Genomic DNA, 17,787 nt, shown 5'->3' with positions numbered 1-17,787 from the left:
GACCAGGCTGACACTGACTCAACTAGGGGTGTGTATTTGAAGCAGGACTATCGGTTGGGGTGTGATGAGGAAACGTGTCTAATTTAGTATGTCCGTTTGTTGATGTAATGGTGAAAAATTGTCTCATGCTTTTAGACTTCACACACTGATCTCAGATCAGTTTCACTCTGCTATTTTATTCGAACTTGAACTGAAAGCAAAGAAGAGAATAGCAGTCCATAAAGAATGACAGAGCAGCTACAGTGAATTCACTGTTCTTCTCATGCTGTTAAATGAAACATATATTATATATATACATATTACATATTATATTACATATATATAATCAAACATAGATTTTCTGAAGATCCTCTAACCTGATGTATCCTCACATATTTGCTCTGTGCTGATGTAATATGAACTCTAGTTTGCTTTGACCAATAGCAGACTGTGAAGTGGGCCACATCCTTTTTAGATATCACTCAATGATCTCAGATCAGTTTTACTCAGCTATTATATTCTAAATGGGGTTGAACGCAGGAAAGAGAAGAAAAGACGATGTGAACTGAACGACAAAGAACACTGAACATTTGCACAGTTTAACTGTGCTGGACTTTAAAAGAGCAAAAATGTTCAATGATATTTATGATGATGTGATCAGGGCTAAGTCTAAGGGAACGAACAGAGAGAGACTGGAGATGACGGTGGATATCTATGAGAGTGCAGATTGTGTGAGAGATCATGACTTAGCGACAGAAACCAACACACATCAACCACCTCAGCAAACACGTAATCACATTAATTTCTTTGTTAAAACGTTACAGTTTGCACATGTTCAGTCACTTAACATAATGTTTGTGTTAATCAGGAAGTGATTCAGCGAAGACCAGAAGCTCCAGAGCAGCTGTAATGTGTTTGGTGCAGCTGTATGTTCTTCTGCTGACTGCAGTCATAGTGCTGTGTGTCCACATCCATACAAACAACACAAACTACACGGAAGAGACACACCAGCTACCAACCAAGATCACCAACCTCAAAGATAAGAGAGATGAGCTACTAACCAAGAACATAAACTTGACAAATGAAAGGGATGGACTATTAACCAAAAATGACATCCTGACTAAACAAAGAGACCAGCTCAAACAAGAGAGAAATCAGCTGCAGAAAATTCTCACTGAAACGGGTGATAATAAATTAAAACTAAGCAATTCTTCTGTGTACTATAGTCAGTGGTGGCTCATCAGGGGAGGCACAGCTTCCCCAAAATTTTGGAGAGAAATGAGAGGAGGACGATTTAATGTTAATAAAATTCACAATTCATTTCAGTTCATGTCTCAGAATGTGTATATTTTGTTAGCTGTAATACCATAACATGTTACTGAATATGGACAGCGCCACATTTCTTTCACAAATTTGCAGAATCTGCTGATTTAATTACAACTGCTAAGTGATAGAGAAGGGGAGGGGGAGGCCAGGGGAGAGCTGAGCTCTCGTGCATCCGTTGGTAAAAAAAAAAAAAAAAAATGTGTGTCGAGAAAAGAAACCTCGTAAGGGAGGCTAGTCTCTCTTCTGATATTTCAACCAGTCGTCATAGAGGTAAATTACGTGATATTAGTTTGAATGTCTCCCGCTGCGCTTTACTAAGTACTTCTGATGAGTAGCCATATTGAATATTTGATTGACAGATTTACCAAGCTGTCACTCAAACAGTATACATACACAAATTAAAAATAAAGGAGGAACATGTCTAAGCTGGAAATAGGCTAACGTTACAGCAGTCGGTTTAATTAAATGGCACAACAGGCAGCTCTCTTTTAACACAAACTTTTAAGAAGGGATGGACCAGGAAAGTGAAATTATCTTATCTTGCTGTATGTGTGTTGTTTGCTTTATGTTTTCTGACTAAAAGCAACCAAAAAGCCATTTTAAATTTGTTAAGCAAATAATAATAATAATAATAATAATAATAATAATAATAATCGGCAGGGATCCCCAGATGAATACAATTAGTGTACCTCCTCTATTTTAAAACCCACAAGCTGCCACTGACTGTAGTTGGGAATAATGAGCTAATGGCTGAACTGGTTGTGTTTACAGATGGATGGTTATACTCTAGCTTCAGTTTTTACTTCATTTCCTCGCTGAAGAACAGCTGGACTGAGAGCAGAAGATACTGCACTGGAAGAGGAACAGATCTGATCATCATAAACAACAGAGAGGAACAAGTGAGTGAAAAAGCAAGCAGAAGAAACTGGTACATGGATGTCTGTTTGGAAGTTGAATGTCTGGTTTATTCTATTAGGAGTTTGCAAAAAAGTTTTCCCATGGTAATCCATTCTGGATTGGTCTGACTGACAGTGATGTGGAGGACTCATGGAAATGGGTTGATGGCAGCACACTGACCTCTAGGTGAGAAATCACTGAATTTAAATTATAATAATGTAATAAATGATCAGATTCTCACAGTCAGCATCATATCACACAGAAAGCATCTAATGCTGATCTGTAATTTCAGGTTCTGAAGGTCTGGAGAGCCCAATGGAAGAAAAACCGACAACTGTGTTGTGTCTTATTCATCAGGGTGGTGTGATTATCCATGTAATAATGTTTTTGGATGGATCTGTGAGAAAAAAAATCTTTTAAAAATTAGTAAACAAATTGCATATTAATTCAACAACCAATATGTGGAACAAGTAAAACATAGTTTTGTATGCCATACACAGCAAAACTGTTTAGGTTAGTTTATGTTTAATCATTTGACTTTAATATGCAAATACGCTTTTTTGTCAAAAAATACATTAAAATAAAGTAAACATTATTTGTTATTACATTATTTAATACGTGTCGCATGTTCCCTGTTCCCTTTTGTATGTGGACTTTTATGTTATTTCCTGTCTGGTGTAATTTTGTAGTCAGTTTGTAGTTTTTCTGTTGTTCTCAGGTTCGTCTTGTTTGCTCATCTGTGTCTGTCCACATGTAAGGGGACTCAACAGACAGCGTGGATAGATCCAATTGCAAGCTTTATTAGAACACAGCGTGGTAAACAGGCAGGGTCGATCTCCAAACAAACAGCGATAACCAGGGCAAGACAAAAGCGTAAATCCAAAAGCAGGCAAAAGGCTCAAAATACTAGTGGGCAGTCCAAAGTAACAAATGAAACAAAAAAATGAAAATAACAAAGACACAAGACAATGGCTATGGCAATGGCAATAGCAATGGCATGAAACAATGAAACAAGGCAATAAAAACAGGAAAAACCGCGGCACTCTATTATACAGAGAAAAATGCTAAAATGTTTTCCTCAAAAAACATAATTTCTTTACGACTGAACGAAAGAAAGACATGAACATCGTGGATAACAAGGGGGTGAGTAAATTATTTGTTCAGGAAGTGGAGTTCTCCTTAAAATCTCTGTGTTTGGATTCAGCTCTCCCTTGTTTTTGAGTTCACCCTACATTACAACATGAATCCAAATGAAGTGTTCATCAGGCAAATGTAGAAAAAATAAAATGAATTTACTGTTTGTATGAGCAACCTGACCAGGCTGACACTGACTCAACTAGGGGTGTATATTTGAGGCAGGACTATCAGTTGGGGTGTGATGAGGAAATGTGTCTAATTTAGTATGTCAAGTTCGAATTTAATATTCGAACTTGAACTGAAAGCAAAGAAGAGAATAGCAGTCCATAAAGAATGACAGAGCAGCTACAGTGAATTCACTGTTTTTCTCATGCTGTTAAATGACCAATCAAACATATATTTTCTGAAGATCCTCTAACCTTATGTATCCTCACATATTTGCTCTATGCTGATGTAATATGGACTCTAGTTTGCTTTGACCAATAGCAGACTGTGGAGTGGGCCACATCCTTTTTAGACCTCACTCAATGATCTCAGATCAGTTTTACTCAGCTATATATTCTAAATGGGGTTGAACACAGGAAAGAGAAGAAAAGGCAATGAACTGAACGACAACAAAGAACAGTTTAACTGTGTTGGACTTTAAAAGAGCAAAAATGTTCAATGATATTTATGATGATGTGATCAGGAGTGAGTCTGAGGGAATGAACAGAGAGAGACTGGAGATGACGGTGGATATCTATGAGAGTGCAGATTGTGTGAGAGATCATGACTTAGTGACAGAAACCAACACACATCAACCACCTCAGCAAACAGGTAATCACATTCGTTTCTTTGTTAAAACGTTACAGTTTGCACATGTTCAGTGATTTAACATCATGTTTGTGTTAATCAGGAAGTGATTCAGCGAAGACCAGAAGCTCCAGAGCAGCTGTAGTGTGTTTGGTGCTGCTGTGTGTTCTTCTGCTGACTGCAGTCATAGTGCTGTGTGTCCACATCCATACAAACAACACAAACTACACAGAAGAGACACACCAGCTACTAGCAAAGATCACCAACCTCACAGAAAAGAGAGACCAGCTACTAACCAAGAACACCAACCTCACAAAAGAGAGAGATGAGCTACTAACCAAGAACACAAACTTGACAAATGAAAGGGATGAATTATTAACCAAAAATGACAACCTAACTAAACAAAGCAAGCAGTTTATTCAGGAGAGAAATGAACTGGTGACGAGTCTTCATAAAATAGGTAATTTTGAACTTTATCAAATATACCATAACAAGAAATATAATTAAGCTATACTAGTGTAACAGGGAATAAATAATGAATAGCTGAACTGGTCATTTACAGATGGATGGAAATACTATAAATTTAGTTTTTACTTAATTTCCTTTGAGTGGAAGAGCTGGACTGAGAGCAGAAGATACTGTACAGAGAAAGGAGCAGATCTGATCATCATAAACGACAAAGATGAACAAGTGAGTGAAAGAGTGGAGGAAAAGTGAGAAAGACTCAAAGTGACTCAAAAAGTACATATTTTCTTTAAAATTATGTGGATATCTATTTGAAAGTACAGTAAGAACAAAAGGGTGTTTCAGATTTGAATTAATCAACTTAAGTCATTCTAAACTAAACTGATTTTAAATTACACATGGATCCACACTGCTTATAGTAGCATAGTTAGTTGAATGTACATCAAATATGCAAAATCACACTGTCATGATGTATTTCATTATTTCTGTTCAATATATGGAGTATATATTTAATCACATTACATTTATTTACTTGTCTATCATCATAGGGATTTGTTAAACAATGTCCAGTAGGGCTTTTATTCCAAAATGTGCATATTGAAATATTGATTTAACTATATTTATATTGTAATTTCTAATCATTTTGTATTAAATTATGCCTGAGAAGCACCGAACACCCTAACACTGTATTGCGCTCTCTCCACATGGACTGCAGGAGTGACTCACATATGTGATAGAAATGATTTTTTTTTTTTTTTTTTAGCATTTTGTAGTTCAGGTTTATTGTTCACAATATTATTCATTTGTTTTGCCTAAGCTACTTCTAAGTTGTTTCCAACTTGAATGTTCCTTTATCTGGGTTAAAAGTGTGGTTAACAATGATGAGACCCCAGGGTTAAGCACAGTGTGAAAAGCGCTAATATGTGTCTTCCTCATTCATTCCAGCATTTTGTCCAAAATAGTCTTGCTACTGGAACTTATGTCTGGATTGGTCTGACAGACATTGATGTTAAAGGTGAATGGAAATGGGTTGATAACAGCACACTGACCTCTGGGTGAGAAGTCACTGAATTGAACTGATTGTTATGTTATAAATGATTCTCACAATCATTAACATATCAGAGAAAGCAGCACTGAACAGCTAATGCTGATCTGATGTTTCAGGTTCTGGGCATCTGGACAGCCAACTGGAGGAAGAGTAGACAACTGTGCTTTAACTTATTCATCAGGGTGGGATGATTATCAATGTAGTAGTACCTATGGATGGATCTGTGAGAAGAGCTTTGTAAAGAATCTCATACCATGACATACATGTATATTCAGAGTATGTCAACATTTTGACATGAATAAGTAGGTTTACTCTCCTAAACCCCAGACTGTTTTAATATTTAATAATTAGTTTTACATGTTACTAATGTTACGTCATTAAAGTGTTGCTGTGTTTACCTTACAGGTGTATTAACGTGTAGTGCTGTTTATCGAGGTCAATACTTTTTAGGTGCCGATCAAAAAACCTTGTCGTTCGGTACCAAACTTCGACACCTAAGGGGTTAATCTCATCAACGTCAGTGTGCCAACAAACCTGCAGCACTAGGTGTGTTCTACCAGAAGCGGCGCCGCGCAGATCGGCAGCTTTCACACTGTACGCAGAATGCGCAGCGGCAAAAGTTCAACTAAATTGAACTTTGAGCACGGCTTGCACGCCAGCTGCGCGTGCGCTTTGGTCGATGCAGCAACAAACCCTCCTCACGCAGCACATCCATGAGAGCGATCCGAAAGCATATCAAGCAGTCTGCTCTCTATAGCTCTCTTGGTCCTGTGCAGAGCCGTGACAAAGTTGAACACATCTGTTAGTTTACACTGGTCACACTCAGAGATGTGGCTCACATGTGACGCTGTAGCATCAAAGCATTAACATACAACCCCCTTAGATGTAAAGCTACGTTTACACTGGTGCGTTTTTGTTTAAAAAATGATCCTCATCCATACTGGCATTTCAGAAAAGTTATCTGTCCATACTACACGACTGAAAGTGTGCGTTACGTGATCATTCACGAACACTGTAGCATGATGCTACATAAGACAATAAATAAGATTTATATTCCGCTTTTACTCAAAACTCATTTTAAACCACCAGCGAGTGTTTGTAATAACTTCCGTTTGCCGTCGAATGTGTGATTTGGCAATGTAATGTTGTTGAAATATGTTGTGCTCTGAGTCAGAACAGTGATTGCAGAAGAGAGAAGGCATATAACGTTATACATACCGGCAGACAGCGCTGGAAGGTGCTAGTGCTTGTCAGTAAATTAGTGGAAAATGAATAGAAATTATGATTCTGTCTGAGGTATGCATTTTAAAATGAACATGCACTAGTGTAAATGTAGCCTAACAGATGTGTAAACTGAAAACTTTTTGAGCTTTATTAAAATGATTTTCACTTATTTATTGTGTTGGATATATTTTGTTCCTTCGTGCAGTGGCTCAGGAGTCTTTGAATCTGTATAAACGTCAATAAGCTGAAAAAAAAATATTTTGAGATAATGTAATCTAGTTAAAATTGATTTCATAAAATTGGTTTTCTAAAAAAGTATCATTCAGGAACTGGTATCGAAGTCAAGGTATCTGTATCGGCATCGATATTGAACATTTTTGAACGATACCCAGCCCTATTAATGTGTCACTCCACACTGGTCAGTGTTTCTTAAGAATCATATACACACCTGCAGAGCATTCGATTCCTTAAAACAGCAAAACTGGGTATCAGAGAGTAAAACACAACGTGGCCTCCTTTAGAGAGGCTTGACATAATTAAATATACAGAAGAAAAACTTTATAGCAGTTACAAATGGTCCAAAATTGGTCTTGTCATAATATGCATGTCTCATATGAGGAAGTGGTTCTGAGGGACACAGAAAAAAACAAACCACACAATGGCTGTCAGTGGAGCGGTAGCCTTTCAAAAGGTACTAATTTAGGAAGTAATATGTAAAATGAAGTATGCTAATTTTCATTATAATAAACTATATTTACAATGCAATGCCTTTATCACCACTTAGAACACTGTGAAATATGTTGTGTGCCTTAGTCTGTCATCTTATTCTATCATCATCTCATAGAAGGACTGATGTTATGATGTGAATCTGGAGTCAAAACATGTTATTAAATGTGGTATTTTCATGTTTTCAGATGTACTACACAGAGCCGTAGTTCACTGAGAAGCTACGCAAACAGCTGTCATTATCGCGAACGATTTCTTTCGATTTCATAATCACGCAGTAATATCGTCTGCGACTTTTTGGCATAACCTATCAGTGAACTATGGCTCTGTGTAGTAATTGCTGCTCCATCTGAAAGCAGGTGATGGAGATTTACTTACTGCTGATTACAAAACCGGCTTTACTGACAAAATGCGCATGGAAATCGCATTCGATTAATCATGCAGCCCTACTCTGGAGTGACTTTGGATTGTCCTGAGTAAATAATAACATATCATCACTGAATCTCTCTCTATATGTTAAAAAAAAACAGTTTTTAAAATTAATTTAGCCTCACTAGGCTGACACTGACTCAACACTGATCTCAAATCAGTTTCACTCAGCAATTTTATTCTAACTGGGATTGCAAGCAATGAAGAAAAAAGCTGTCCATTAAGAACGACAGAAAAATATGCAACATAATTTGTATTTTTAAATAAATATGTGAGAAGAGCTTTTGTAATGTATTACGTACCATGAAGTATGTTTATTCAGAATATTTTTCTGATTAAGTTTGCAGCCTCACTAGGAGGAACATACTGATGTCAGTGCTAAGCTAATGGATAAATCTGGACAATATTCACTTTCTAGACACAGTAAATAGTTTAAAGACACAATCGAAAAGTAAGGAATGTTCAGTCTTTATTTTCAATGAGACATGACCTGTTAATATTGCACTTAGTGCATCAGTCATCTAAAAAGCCAGCTGAAGTGCATGCAAATATGCTGTGGTATAATAAACATGTTTCATTTCCTCTAAAGTACTGTAAAGCAGTACAGGAGATCAAATGTTGTCCTCAAATCTGTATGATGCTGGTATTCTGAAATTCATGTTCTTTTTTTCAGTTCCGCTTCTCTTTTTTTATCCATTCATCCATCCATCCATCCATCCATCCATCTAAAATAAGCCTAAAGAAGTTGTAATTGCTGTATAAAGCACAACTAGAGAGGGTAATGAGGACTAATGGTGGAGGACGTGACTTGGAGGGGAAGAATTGTTAAATAAAGTTGATATTTTTGTTTTCTTTGAGCACAAAAAGCATTCTTGTATTTTCGTAAAATTACGGTTGAACCACTGATGTCACATGGACTGTCTTCTGATGTCTTCATTTCCCTTCTGGGCATTTCAGTTACATTGCTGTCTATGCAGGGTCAGAAAGCTAATATCTTAATATGTGTTACGAAGATGAGCAAAGGTCTTACGGGTTTGGAACGACATGAGGGTGAGTAATTAATAATAGAATTTTCCTTTTTGGGTGAACTATCCTTTAATAAGTTGTGCAAATGGCTTCATGTCATCACGTCATTAAACGACTTTAACAAATCATACATATATTTTCTGAAGATCGTCTAACCTGATTTCTTCTCACATATTTGCTCTATGCTGATGTAATATGAATTATATGTTGCTTTGACCAATAGCAGACTGTGGAAAGTGATGAGGAACTTGTCTAAGCTGTCATTTCCAGTTTGCTTACTCCAGTGGGCCTAAGTTGCAACAGACACATCCTTTTTAGATTTCACACAATGATCAGTTTCACTCAGCTAGAACATTCTAAATGGGGTTGAAAGCAGGGAAGAGAACAAAAGCCAATGTTAACTGAAAGACAAGGAAGAACATTTAACATTTGCACAGTTTAATTGTGCTTGACTGTAAAAGAGCAGAAATGTCTGATGGAATTCATAACCATGTGTTCAGGACTGAGGAAATAAACCAAGACAGAGTGGAGAAGACAGTGGATATCTATGAGAGTGCAGATTGTGTGAGAGATCATGACCTCAGGCCGGAGACAAATACACTTCAACCACCTCAGCAAACAGGTAATCACATTCATTTCTTTGACAAAAAAAACTTTGCGGTTTGCACGTTCAATCATTTAACATCACGTCTATGTTGTTCAGGAAATTATTGTGTGAAGATCAGAAGCTCCAGAGCAGCTGTAGTGTGTTTGGTGCTGCTGTGTGTTCTTCTGCTGACTGCAGTCATAGTGCTGTGTGTCCACATCCATACAAACAACACAAACTACACACAAGAGACACACCAGCTACTAACCAAGATCACCAACCTCACAAAGAAGGGAGAAGAGCTACTAACAAAGAACATAAACTTGACAGATGAAAGGGACGGATTATTAACCAAAAATGACAACCTGACTAAACAAAGAGAGCAGTTTATTCAGAAAAGAAATGAGCTGGTGAAGAGTCTTCATGAAACAGGTAACCTTGAACTTTAGCAAATATACTACAACAACAAACATAATTCATACTTGGGAATAAATGAGAATAAAGAATTCATAGCTGAACTGGTTGCTTACAGATGGATGGTACTACTATAAATTTAGTTTTTACTTCATTTCCTATGAGTGGAAGAGCTGGACTGAGAGCAGAGCATATTGTACAAAAAGAGGAGCAGATCTGATCATCATAAACAACAAAGAAGAACAAGTGAGTAAAGGAGTGGAAGTATTTAGAAGTAAGAATGAAAGGGTGTTTCAGATTTGAATTAGTTAACTTAGGTCATACTAAACTCATAGTCAGTTGAATACACATCAAATACGCAAAATCAACCTGGCATGATGCATTTCATTTATTCTTTCAATATACGAAGTACATTTTTAATCACATCACATTTATTTATTTATCAACACAGGGCTTTGTTAGACAACGCCCACTAGGGCTTTTATTCCAAAATATGCATATATAAAAAAAACTACTGATTTAGTTTTATTTATATTGTCATTCATTACTCATTTTGTATTAAATTATGCCATCTGAGAAGCACCAAAAACCCTAACACTGCATTGTGCTCTCTCTACATGGACTGAAGGAGTGACTCACATACATGATAGAAATTAATGTTTTTCATCATTTTGTAGTTCGAGTTTATTGTTCACAATATTATTCATTTGTTTTGTTTAAGCTACTTCTGAGTTGTTTCCAACTTGAATGTTCCTTTATCTGCGTTAAAAGTGGGGTTTACAATGATGAAAGCCCAGAATTAAGCACAGTGTGAAAAGCCCTAATGTGTGTCTTCCTCATTCATTCCAGGATTTTGTCAATAGTATTGCTGATGGTATTTATGTCTGGATTGGTCTGACAGACATTGATGTTAAAGGCAGATGGAAATGGGTTAATGGCAGCACACTGACCTCAGGGTGAGAAACCACTAAACTGAACTGATTATAATGCAATAAATGATTCTCACAATCAGTATCATATCACACAGAAAGCAGGACTGAACATCTAATGCTGATCTGTAGTTTCAGGCTCTGGGCATCTGGACAGCCAAATGGAGGAAAAGTAGAGAATTGTGCTTTGTCTTATTCATTAAAGTGGTATGATTATCAGTGTAATAGTGCCTACAAATGGATCTGTGAGAAGAGCTTTGAAAAGTTTTTGATACTATGAAACACGTTTATTCACATTATTTAAAAATAAGGTTTACTTTTTCTTTTACATTTAATAATTTGTTTTACAAGTAACTAATGTTATGTCATTAAAGTCTTGATGTGTTTAACTTAGAGGTGTATTCATGTGCCAACATTGGTCAGTGTTCCATATAAATAATATCACACTTGCAGAGCAAAACTGAGTACCAGAAGGTAAAACACACTGTGACCTGCTTTAGAGAGGCTTGACATGATTAAAAACACAGAAGAAAAACTTTATAGCAATTACCAATATTTGACAATATTTGTCTTGTCATAAAATGCATGTCTCATATGAGAAAGTGGCTCTGGGGGACTGAGAAAAAAAAACAAACCACAGTCTTAGAGGGAAAAAGTAGTATAATGGCTGTCAGTGGGGCGGTAGCCTTTCAACAGGTACTAATTTAGGTAGTAATATGTACCCTTTAGGGCACGTTCCTGGAGGCCCACCCAACACTGCACATTTTGCATCTCTCCTTTGTCTGACACACCCATTTCAGGTCTTGGAGTATCTACTAATGAGCTGATGATCTAAATCAGGTGTGTTTGATTAAGGAGAAGTGTTGGTGGGCCTCCAGGAACGTGGTTGGAAACCACTGCTTTAGGGGATTCTGAACTTTTGAACTACACAGTGACATCAGATCAGTTCCATCCACTTTTTTGAATAACTAGCACTAAAATAGAATGAAGAAGGAAGAGCTGAACATAGCAGCCAATTTAAATAGACAGCAGAAGAACTGAGACTTTGACCAGAATTAATTCATTTTATTTTCCAATTTCCACTGACAACAATTACCTAACAGGTGTGACTCTGGATTGTGCTGAGTAAACAACAATGTAAAGAAGCCCAACAAATATTGTCTACAGGTCTACACTGATGTCTGTGTATCACATCATAATTTGGCATTATTATCGCTGAATCTCTGTGTTTTAAACTACTTTGGCCTCACCAGGCTGAAACTGACTCAACATTGAAACTGACCTCAGATCAGTTTTATAATTTTATTTTAACTGGGATTACAAGCAATAAAGAAAAAAGCTGTCCATTAAGAACGACACAGAAAAAATGTGCCACATTATTTGTGCTATTAAATAAATAGGTGAGAAGAGCTTTGTGACGTATTACTGCATACCATGAAGTACATGTTTTTTCAGAATAATGTTATGATTAATTCTGCAGCCTCACATTATAGGAAGAATGTGCTGATGTCAGTGCTAAGCTAATGGCTAAATCTGGATAATATTATTTAGAAAGTTTGACACGATTGATAATTAAGGAATTTCCAATGAGACGTGACCTGTTAATATTGCACTTAATGCATCAGTCAGCTAAAAATCCAGCTGATGTACATGCAAATATGCTGTGCTATAATAAATATGTTTGGACCAAGGGAATGTACTAGTTTCATTTCCTCTAAAGTACTGTAATCACAGCAGGCCAAACGTTTGCCTCAATCTATCTACTATCTATCTATCAATCTATTTCTCTCTAGAAATCAGTGCCTGCTTATGTCACATGACCACAGTGGTGCATTATAAAAGTTAAGCCCAAAAAGCAGAAGTTTAGAGTGGTTCAGTTCACCTAAAAACAACAACTTTCAATAATCTCACACTCAACTCAAGCAGACCGAATATGTCTTACAGCAATATGAACATTTCTGGGAAACATGGGATGGAAAGAGAATATGAAAAGATGGATTTTAACAGTAGCGATGTCCAGACGGTTTGCATGGCACACAAAAATGATAACATGAAATCTGTCATGTGACCCGGGAGCGTACAAAGCTGAAGCCAAGACTTCCTATATATATATACATCCTACTGAGGTCGCTTGATTTCAATTGGTCATTTATCTTCAAATCTGTCACCTTCATTTCAATGAGGATCAGAAGCTCCAGATCAGCTGTAGTGTGTTTGGTGCTGCTGTGTGTTCTTCTGCTGACTGCAGTCATAGTGTTGTTAGTCCACATCCATACAAACAACACAAACTACACAAAAGAGACACACCAGATGCTAAGATCACCAAGCTTACAGAAGAGAGAGATGAGCTACTAACTAAGATCACAGCCCTGCAAACAGAAAAAGACAATTTAATAAGCCAGAAGAAAAATCTGATAAGTGATAGAGATGGATTATTATCTAAGAATGTCTATCTAACAAAAAGTGAAAAGTTTCATCAGGAGAAAACTGAACTTCGGAAAAGTCATCTTGGTAATTGGACACAATCTGTTAAAAATGTTGTGTAGTTCCTTACAAATGAGAAAAGTGCTAATAACTGGTTGTGTTACAGATGGATGGATTTACTATCAATCCAGTTTCTGCTTCATTTCCTCTGAGAAGAAGAGCTGGACTGAGAACAGAAGATACTGTACAGAGAGAGGAGCAGATCTGATCATCATAAACAACAGAGAGGAACAAGTGAGTGAAAAAGAGAGTGGAAAAAACAAGCAGGCCTATATATTTTCTTATACGGCATGTGGATGTCTATTTGGAAGCTAATGTCTGGTTTATTCTGTTAGGAGTTTGCTAAAAAGTTTTCTCATGGTAATGCATTCTGGATTGGTCTGACTGACATTGATGTGGAGGGCAGATAGAAATGGGTTGATGGCAGCACACTGACCTCTAGGTGAGAAAGCACTGAATTGAACCAATTATGATGTAATAAATGATTTTCACAGTGAGTATCATATCACACAGAAAGCAGCACTGAACATCTAATGCTGATCTGTAGTTTCAGGTTCTGGGGTATGCAGAGCCAAATGGACATGGAGGAGAGAACTGTGTTGTGTCTTATCCATCAGGGTGGTATGATTATCCATGTAGCAGTGCTTTTAGATGGATCTGTGAGAAGAGTCTTGTGAAGTATTAGTTACCATGAAATAAATGTTTTTTATAGGACATTTTAACATAAATAGAGGGTTTTCTATCCTAACCCTGGACCAATAAATAAAGCCCAGCAGTGCCTAAGAATAGTGAAATACTTGTCATGTCTTATGAGGAAGTGGCTTTGAGGGATAAAGGGAAACAATTGTACTAATGTATGCTAAGAAAATACTAATATATACTATTAAGTAACTAACATGTACCCTTTAGGGGTAAAGTAGATACAACGATGTATTTTTTGAAATGGCACAGCCCCAGTGACAACAAGAAGAATGTTTCTCTCATTAATCGAAAGTCTCCGTTTTTATCACAAATCTTTCAAGGAGAGTCATGACTTTCTGTAAAAATTATGGTAAGCTTCAAGGTGTGATATTTTTATTCAAAGACCTGAATTTATATACAGTGGCTCTTCATAAACTTAACACCGTGTCAGCATTATTACATCAATAAAGTTCTACTTTTTTTTTCTTGTAGTCTTCATGAGTTTTGGCTGATTTTGAACTATAGATGTATTGACATCAGATCAGTTCTGATCAAATATTGTCTGTGAGCAAATAATTGAAGTCAAGCACCCTTTCTATTCTCATGATAGTTGTGAATACTGTAATTGTGGCAGTAGTGACTATAGGTAAAGTAAATAATTTATATCAAAGGTTTAGCTACACATGTTGGTATTCTAGCAGTCTACAAGCAAACTGTTTACACTGGGGGAAATGCAGATCTGTATCATTTCTCAGTACACTTTTTAAATATAATCATACAGGAAATAACTGCTCAGTGCGGTCACAGCGGTGTAGCTAATGTTCAGCCTCTTAAAGCATTAGCACACAGTGGTGCAAGTCCACACACTAACAACTTACACGGTTTAACTCTATAAGCCTAAAAATCTTCTAGTCAACTCAAGCCAATAGAACCCTTAAAATACGAGCGATGGAAAGAAAAAATGTAGGGGAAGTGATCACTGATGCCAATAGAGATGCTAGAAACCGGCATCATGTCAGGACACAATCCGAGAACTCGGGCACCATGAGACACCAAACGCCTCGACACACAGGTACTGAGACTCATTTCATTATAGCCACATAAACTAACATGCACATTTGAGTCACATACATGTTTAAGAAATATTTATCTTCATATTTGTGATCTACAGGAAGTGATTGTGTGAAGATCAGACACTACAGAGTAGTTATAGTGTGTTTGGTGCTGCTCTGTGGTGTTCTGCTGGCGGGAATCATAGCGCTGGGTGTGGATCTCCATAATATGATCGAGGACTTTTACACCAAGAACAAAAACCTCACCGAAGAGATAGACGAGTTAAAGACAGATGCATATAAGTTGGAAAATAATATTAAGGAATTATCAAATGAGAATCAAACCCTTTTGAAAAAAAATAAGGATGTACAGAAGATGATGACAAATCTGTGGCAGCAGATAAGCAAAATGGGTAATAAAGAACAACAATAAAACTACACAAATATTCAGTATTAAAAGAACACATCGATATGTTTTGAGTATAACCTATTCTAAATAGGTTGTGTCAATCCCTGTGGATGGGAAAGCTAATTATTGTACTGCCTGCTTTTACAGATGGATGGAACTGCTATGAAAACAGTCTCTACTATGTTTCCACAGCACAGAAGAACTGGACTGAGAGCAAAAGAGACTGTACAGAGAGAGGAGCAGATCTGATCATCCTAAACGACAAACAAGAAGAAGTGAGTGTCTAAACTATACTACTAAACTACTTGTGGTCTTTCTGAGACATCTTCATGCAGAAAATTAATTTATATGTAAAACACAGCCTAAAACAATTAGGGGTTAAGGTTCAGGTTGTTACATTTTTGTGTTTTTGTTTATTCAAACATATTTCACTTCTATTAGGAGTTTCTTAAAAAAAAAATTTTCTGGATTTTTCTGGATTGGTCTGACTGAGGTGGGAGGCACATGGAAATGGGTTGATGACAGCACACTGACCGCTGGGTGAGAAATCACTGACTGAATTAAAATATTTAATTTAACTTAAAATATTTTAGATTATTATTCAGCTTCTAGTACTGAACCGGTCAAATTAAACAGCTTTTCTTCAAAAGCTTTTAAAAGATCCGAACAAAAAAATGTCCTTGTCATCCAAGATGTTCATGTCTTTCTTTCTTCAGTCGAGAAGAAATTAAGGTTTCTGAGGAAAACATTCCAGGATTTTTCTTCATATAGTGGACTTCAATGGTGCCCGTGAGTTTGAACTTCCAAAATGCGGTTTAAATTCAAAGGGCTCCAAGCTGAGAAAGAAGGGTCTTATCTAGCAAAATGATCAGCTCAGCTTGTCTGGCTCTGCAATGCACATACGTACTCTGTACAGTCCCGTTTGAGACAGGTAGGGAATGTTGAAAAACTCCCATCTCTTTTTCTCCTCCAACTTCAAAATTGTCCTATATTGCTGCAGAATTGCTGACCCAGTGTTTACAAAGTAAATGTACAAAGAAGGTCAAACTGTCTTAAACGAAACTGCAAAGAGTACGCATGCACATCGCAGAGCTAGACAAGACAAGTATTTGAGTTTAAGAAGTATATAAACTGTACTTTTTAAAAAAAATAACCAATCATTTTGCTAGTTAAGACCCTTCTTCCTTGGTTGGGATCGTTTAGAGCCCTTTGAAGCTGCATTTAAACTGCATTTTGGAAGTTCAAACTTGAGGGCACCATAGAAGTCCACTATATGGAGAAAATTCATGAAATGTTTTCCTCAAAAAACAATTACTTTACGACTGAAGAAAGAAAGACATGAACATCTTGGATGACAAGGGGGTGAGTAAATTATCTGTACATTTTTGTTCTGGAAGTGAATTTCTCCTTTAAGCTATTCATCTATCTATCAATTCAACCAACCATCCATTCAACTACTCACATACCTAGTTACGCATTGGCCCATTTTTTTTAAGCCAAAATCAAAGTTAGTCCTAACTTAATCTCAGTCTGATATCTAATGCTGGTCTTTTGTTGCAGGTTTTGGGCACCTAGAAAACCTACTGAGGATTGTGCCATCATAAATATGTCTACAGGGGTTGTTGATTATTCATGTGGTAACACTTCTAAATGGATCTGTGAGAGGAACAACTGAAGAACTAATTAAGGGTTAATACAGGGTGGTTACAACATTTTTGGTCTCATATCACATTTTCAGTTTTACAAGTACGCTTCTCATGTAATAAATAATCATCATAATTAAAACTTTGAGTAAACTCATTTGTGATTCTGTTTTGTTTTATTAGTGATACAACATCCAGCAAACTCACACTTAAAGATTATTATTTTTTTTTCTCTATTAAAGGGATAGTTCACCCAAAAATTACAATTCTGTCATTAATGTTGGCACCCATAGCCTTGAGGTTAGTGCATTGACATATAGAACAACTGCGCTCACGGTGACCCGAGTTAGAATCCTGCCTCAAGGTACTTTGCTGATCCTGTTCCCCTCTCTCCTCCCAGTACTTTCCTGTTAGCTCTCCACTGTCTTCTTATAATAAAGGTGTAAAAAGCCCATAAATATAACGTAAAAAAAAAAAAAAATATTCTGTTATGTCGTTCCAAACCCGTAAGACCTTCGTTCATCTTCATGTTCAAGACCC

At 36.7% G+C, this 17,787-nt stretch overlaps 4 protein-coding genes and 1 long non-coding RNA gene across 10 annotated transcripts in view; 4 read left to right on the top strand and 1 right to left on the bottom strand.

Annotated features, from left to right (window-relative positions):
- cadm2a (cell adhesion molecule 2a) overlaps positions 1-17,787 on the bottom strand; it is a 572,131-nt gene that overhangs the window by 272,339 nt on the left and 282,005 nt on the right. The gene's annotated exons all lie outside the window — the stretch shown is intronic.
- LOC127172360 (lymphocyte antigen 75-like) overlaps positions 1-17,787 on the top strand; it is a 45,806-nt gene that overhangs the window by 17,263 nt on the left and 10,756 nt on the right. The gene's annotated exons all lie outside the window — the stretch shown is intronic.
- Positions 3,939-6,963, top strand: LOC127172344 (CD209 antigen-like protein C). The gene is made up of 6 exons (XM_051121612.1): positions 3,939-4,155; positions 4,235-4,591; positions 4,694-4,821; positions 5,542-5,651; positions 5,761-5,946; positions 6,050-6,963. Exons 1-5 carry the CDS (start codon positions 3,996-3,998, stop codon positions 5,900-5,902), a joined length of 897 nt encoding a protein of 298 aa, XP_050977569.1. The 5' UTR covers positions 3,939-3,995; the 3' UTR covers positions 5,903-5,946; positions 6,050-6,963.
- Positions 9,357-13,240, top strand: LOC127172348 (CD209 antigen-like protein E). Its single transcript, XM_051121618.1, has 5 exons — positions 9,357-9,671; positions 9,753-10,067; positions 10,168-10,295; positions 10,899-11,005; positions 11,111-13,240. The coding sequence occupies exons 1-5, from the start codon at positions 9,518-9,520 to the stop codon at positions 11,256-11,258; spliced, it is 852 nt and encodes a 283-aa protein (XP_050977575.1). The 5' UTR covers positions 9,357-9,517; the 3' UTR covers positions 11,259-13,240.
- On the top strand, positions 13,363-14,048 carry LOC127172356 (uncharacterized). The gene is made up of 3 exons (XR_007828623.1): positions 13,363-13,696; positions 13,798-13,904; positions 14,010-14,048. It is a non-coding gene; the product is annotated as an uncharacterized LOC127172356 (long non-coding RNA).

The sequence above is a fragment of the Labeo rohita genome, chromosome 10 (assembly GCF_022985175.1).
Source record: "Labeo rohita strain BAU-BD-2019 chromosome 10, IGBB_LRoh.1.0, whole genome shotgun sequence".
In the NCBI taxonomy this organism is placed as follows: domain Eukaryota; kingdom Metazoa; phylum Chordata; class Actinopteri; order Cypriniformes; family Cyprinidae; genus Labeo; species Labeo rohita.
The sequence above is the reverse complement of the archived record's forward strand: the minus strand, read 5'-3'. Positions and strand labels throughout refer to the sequence as shown.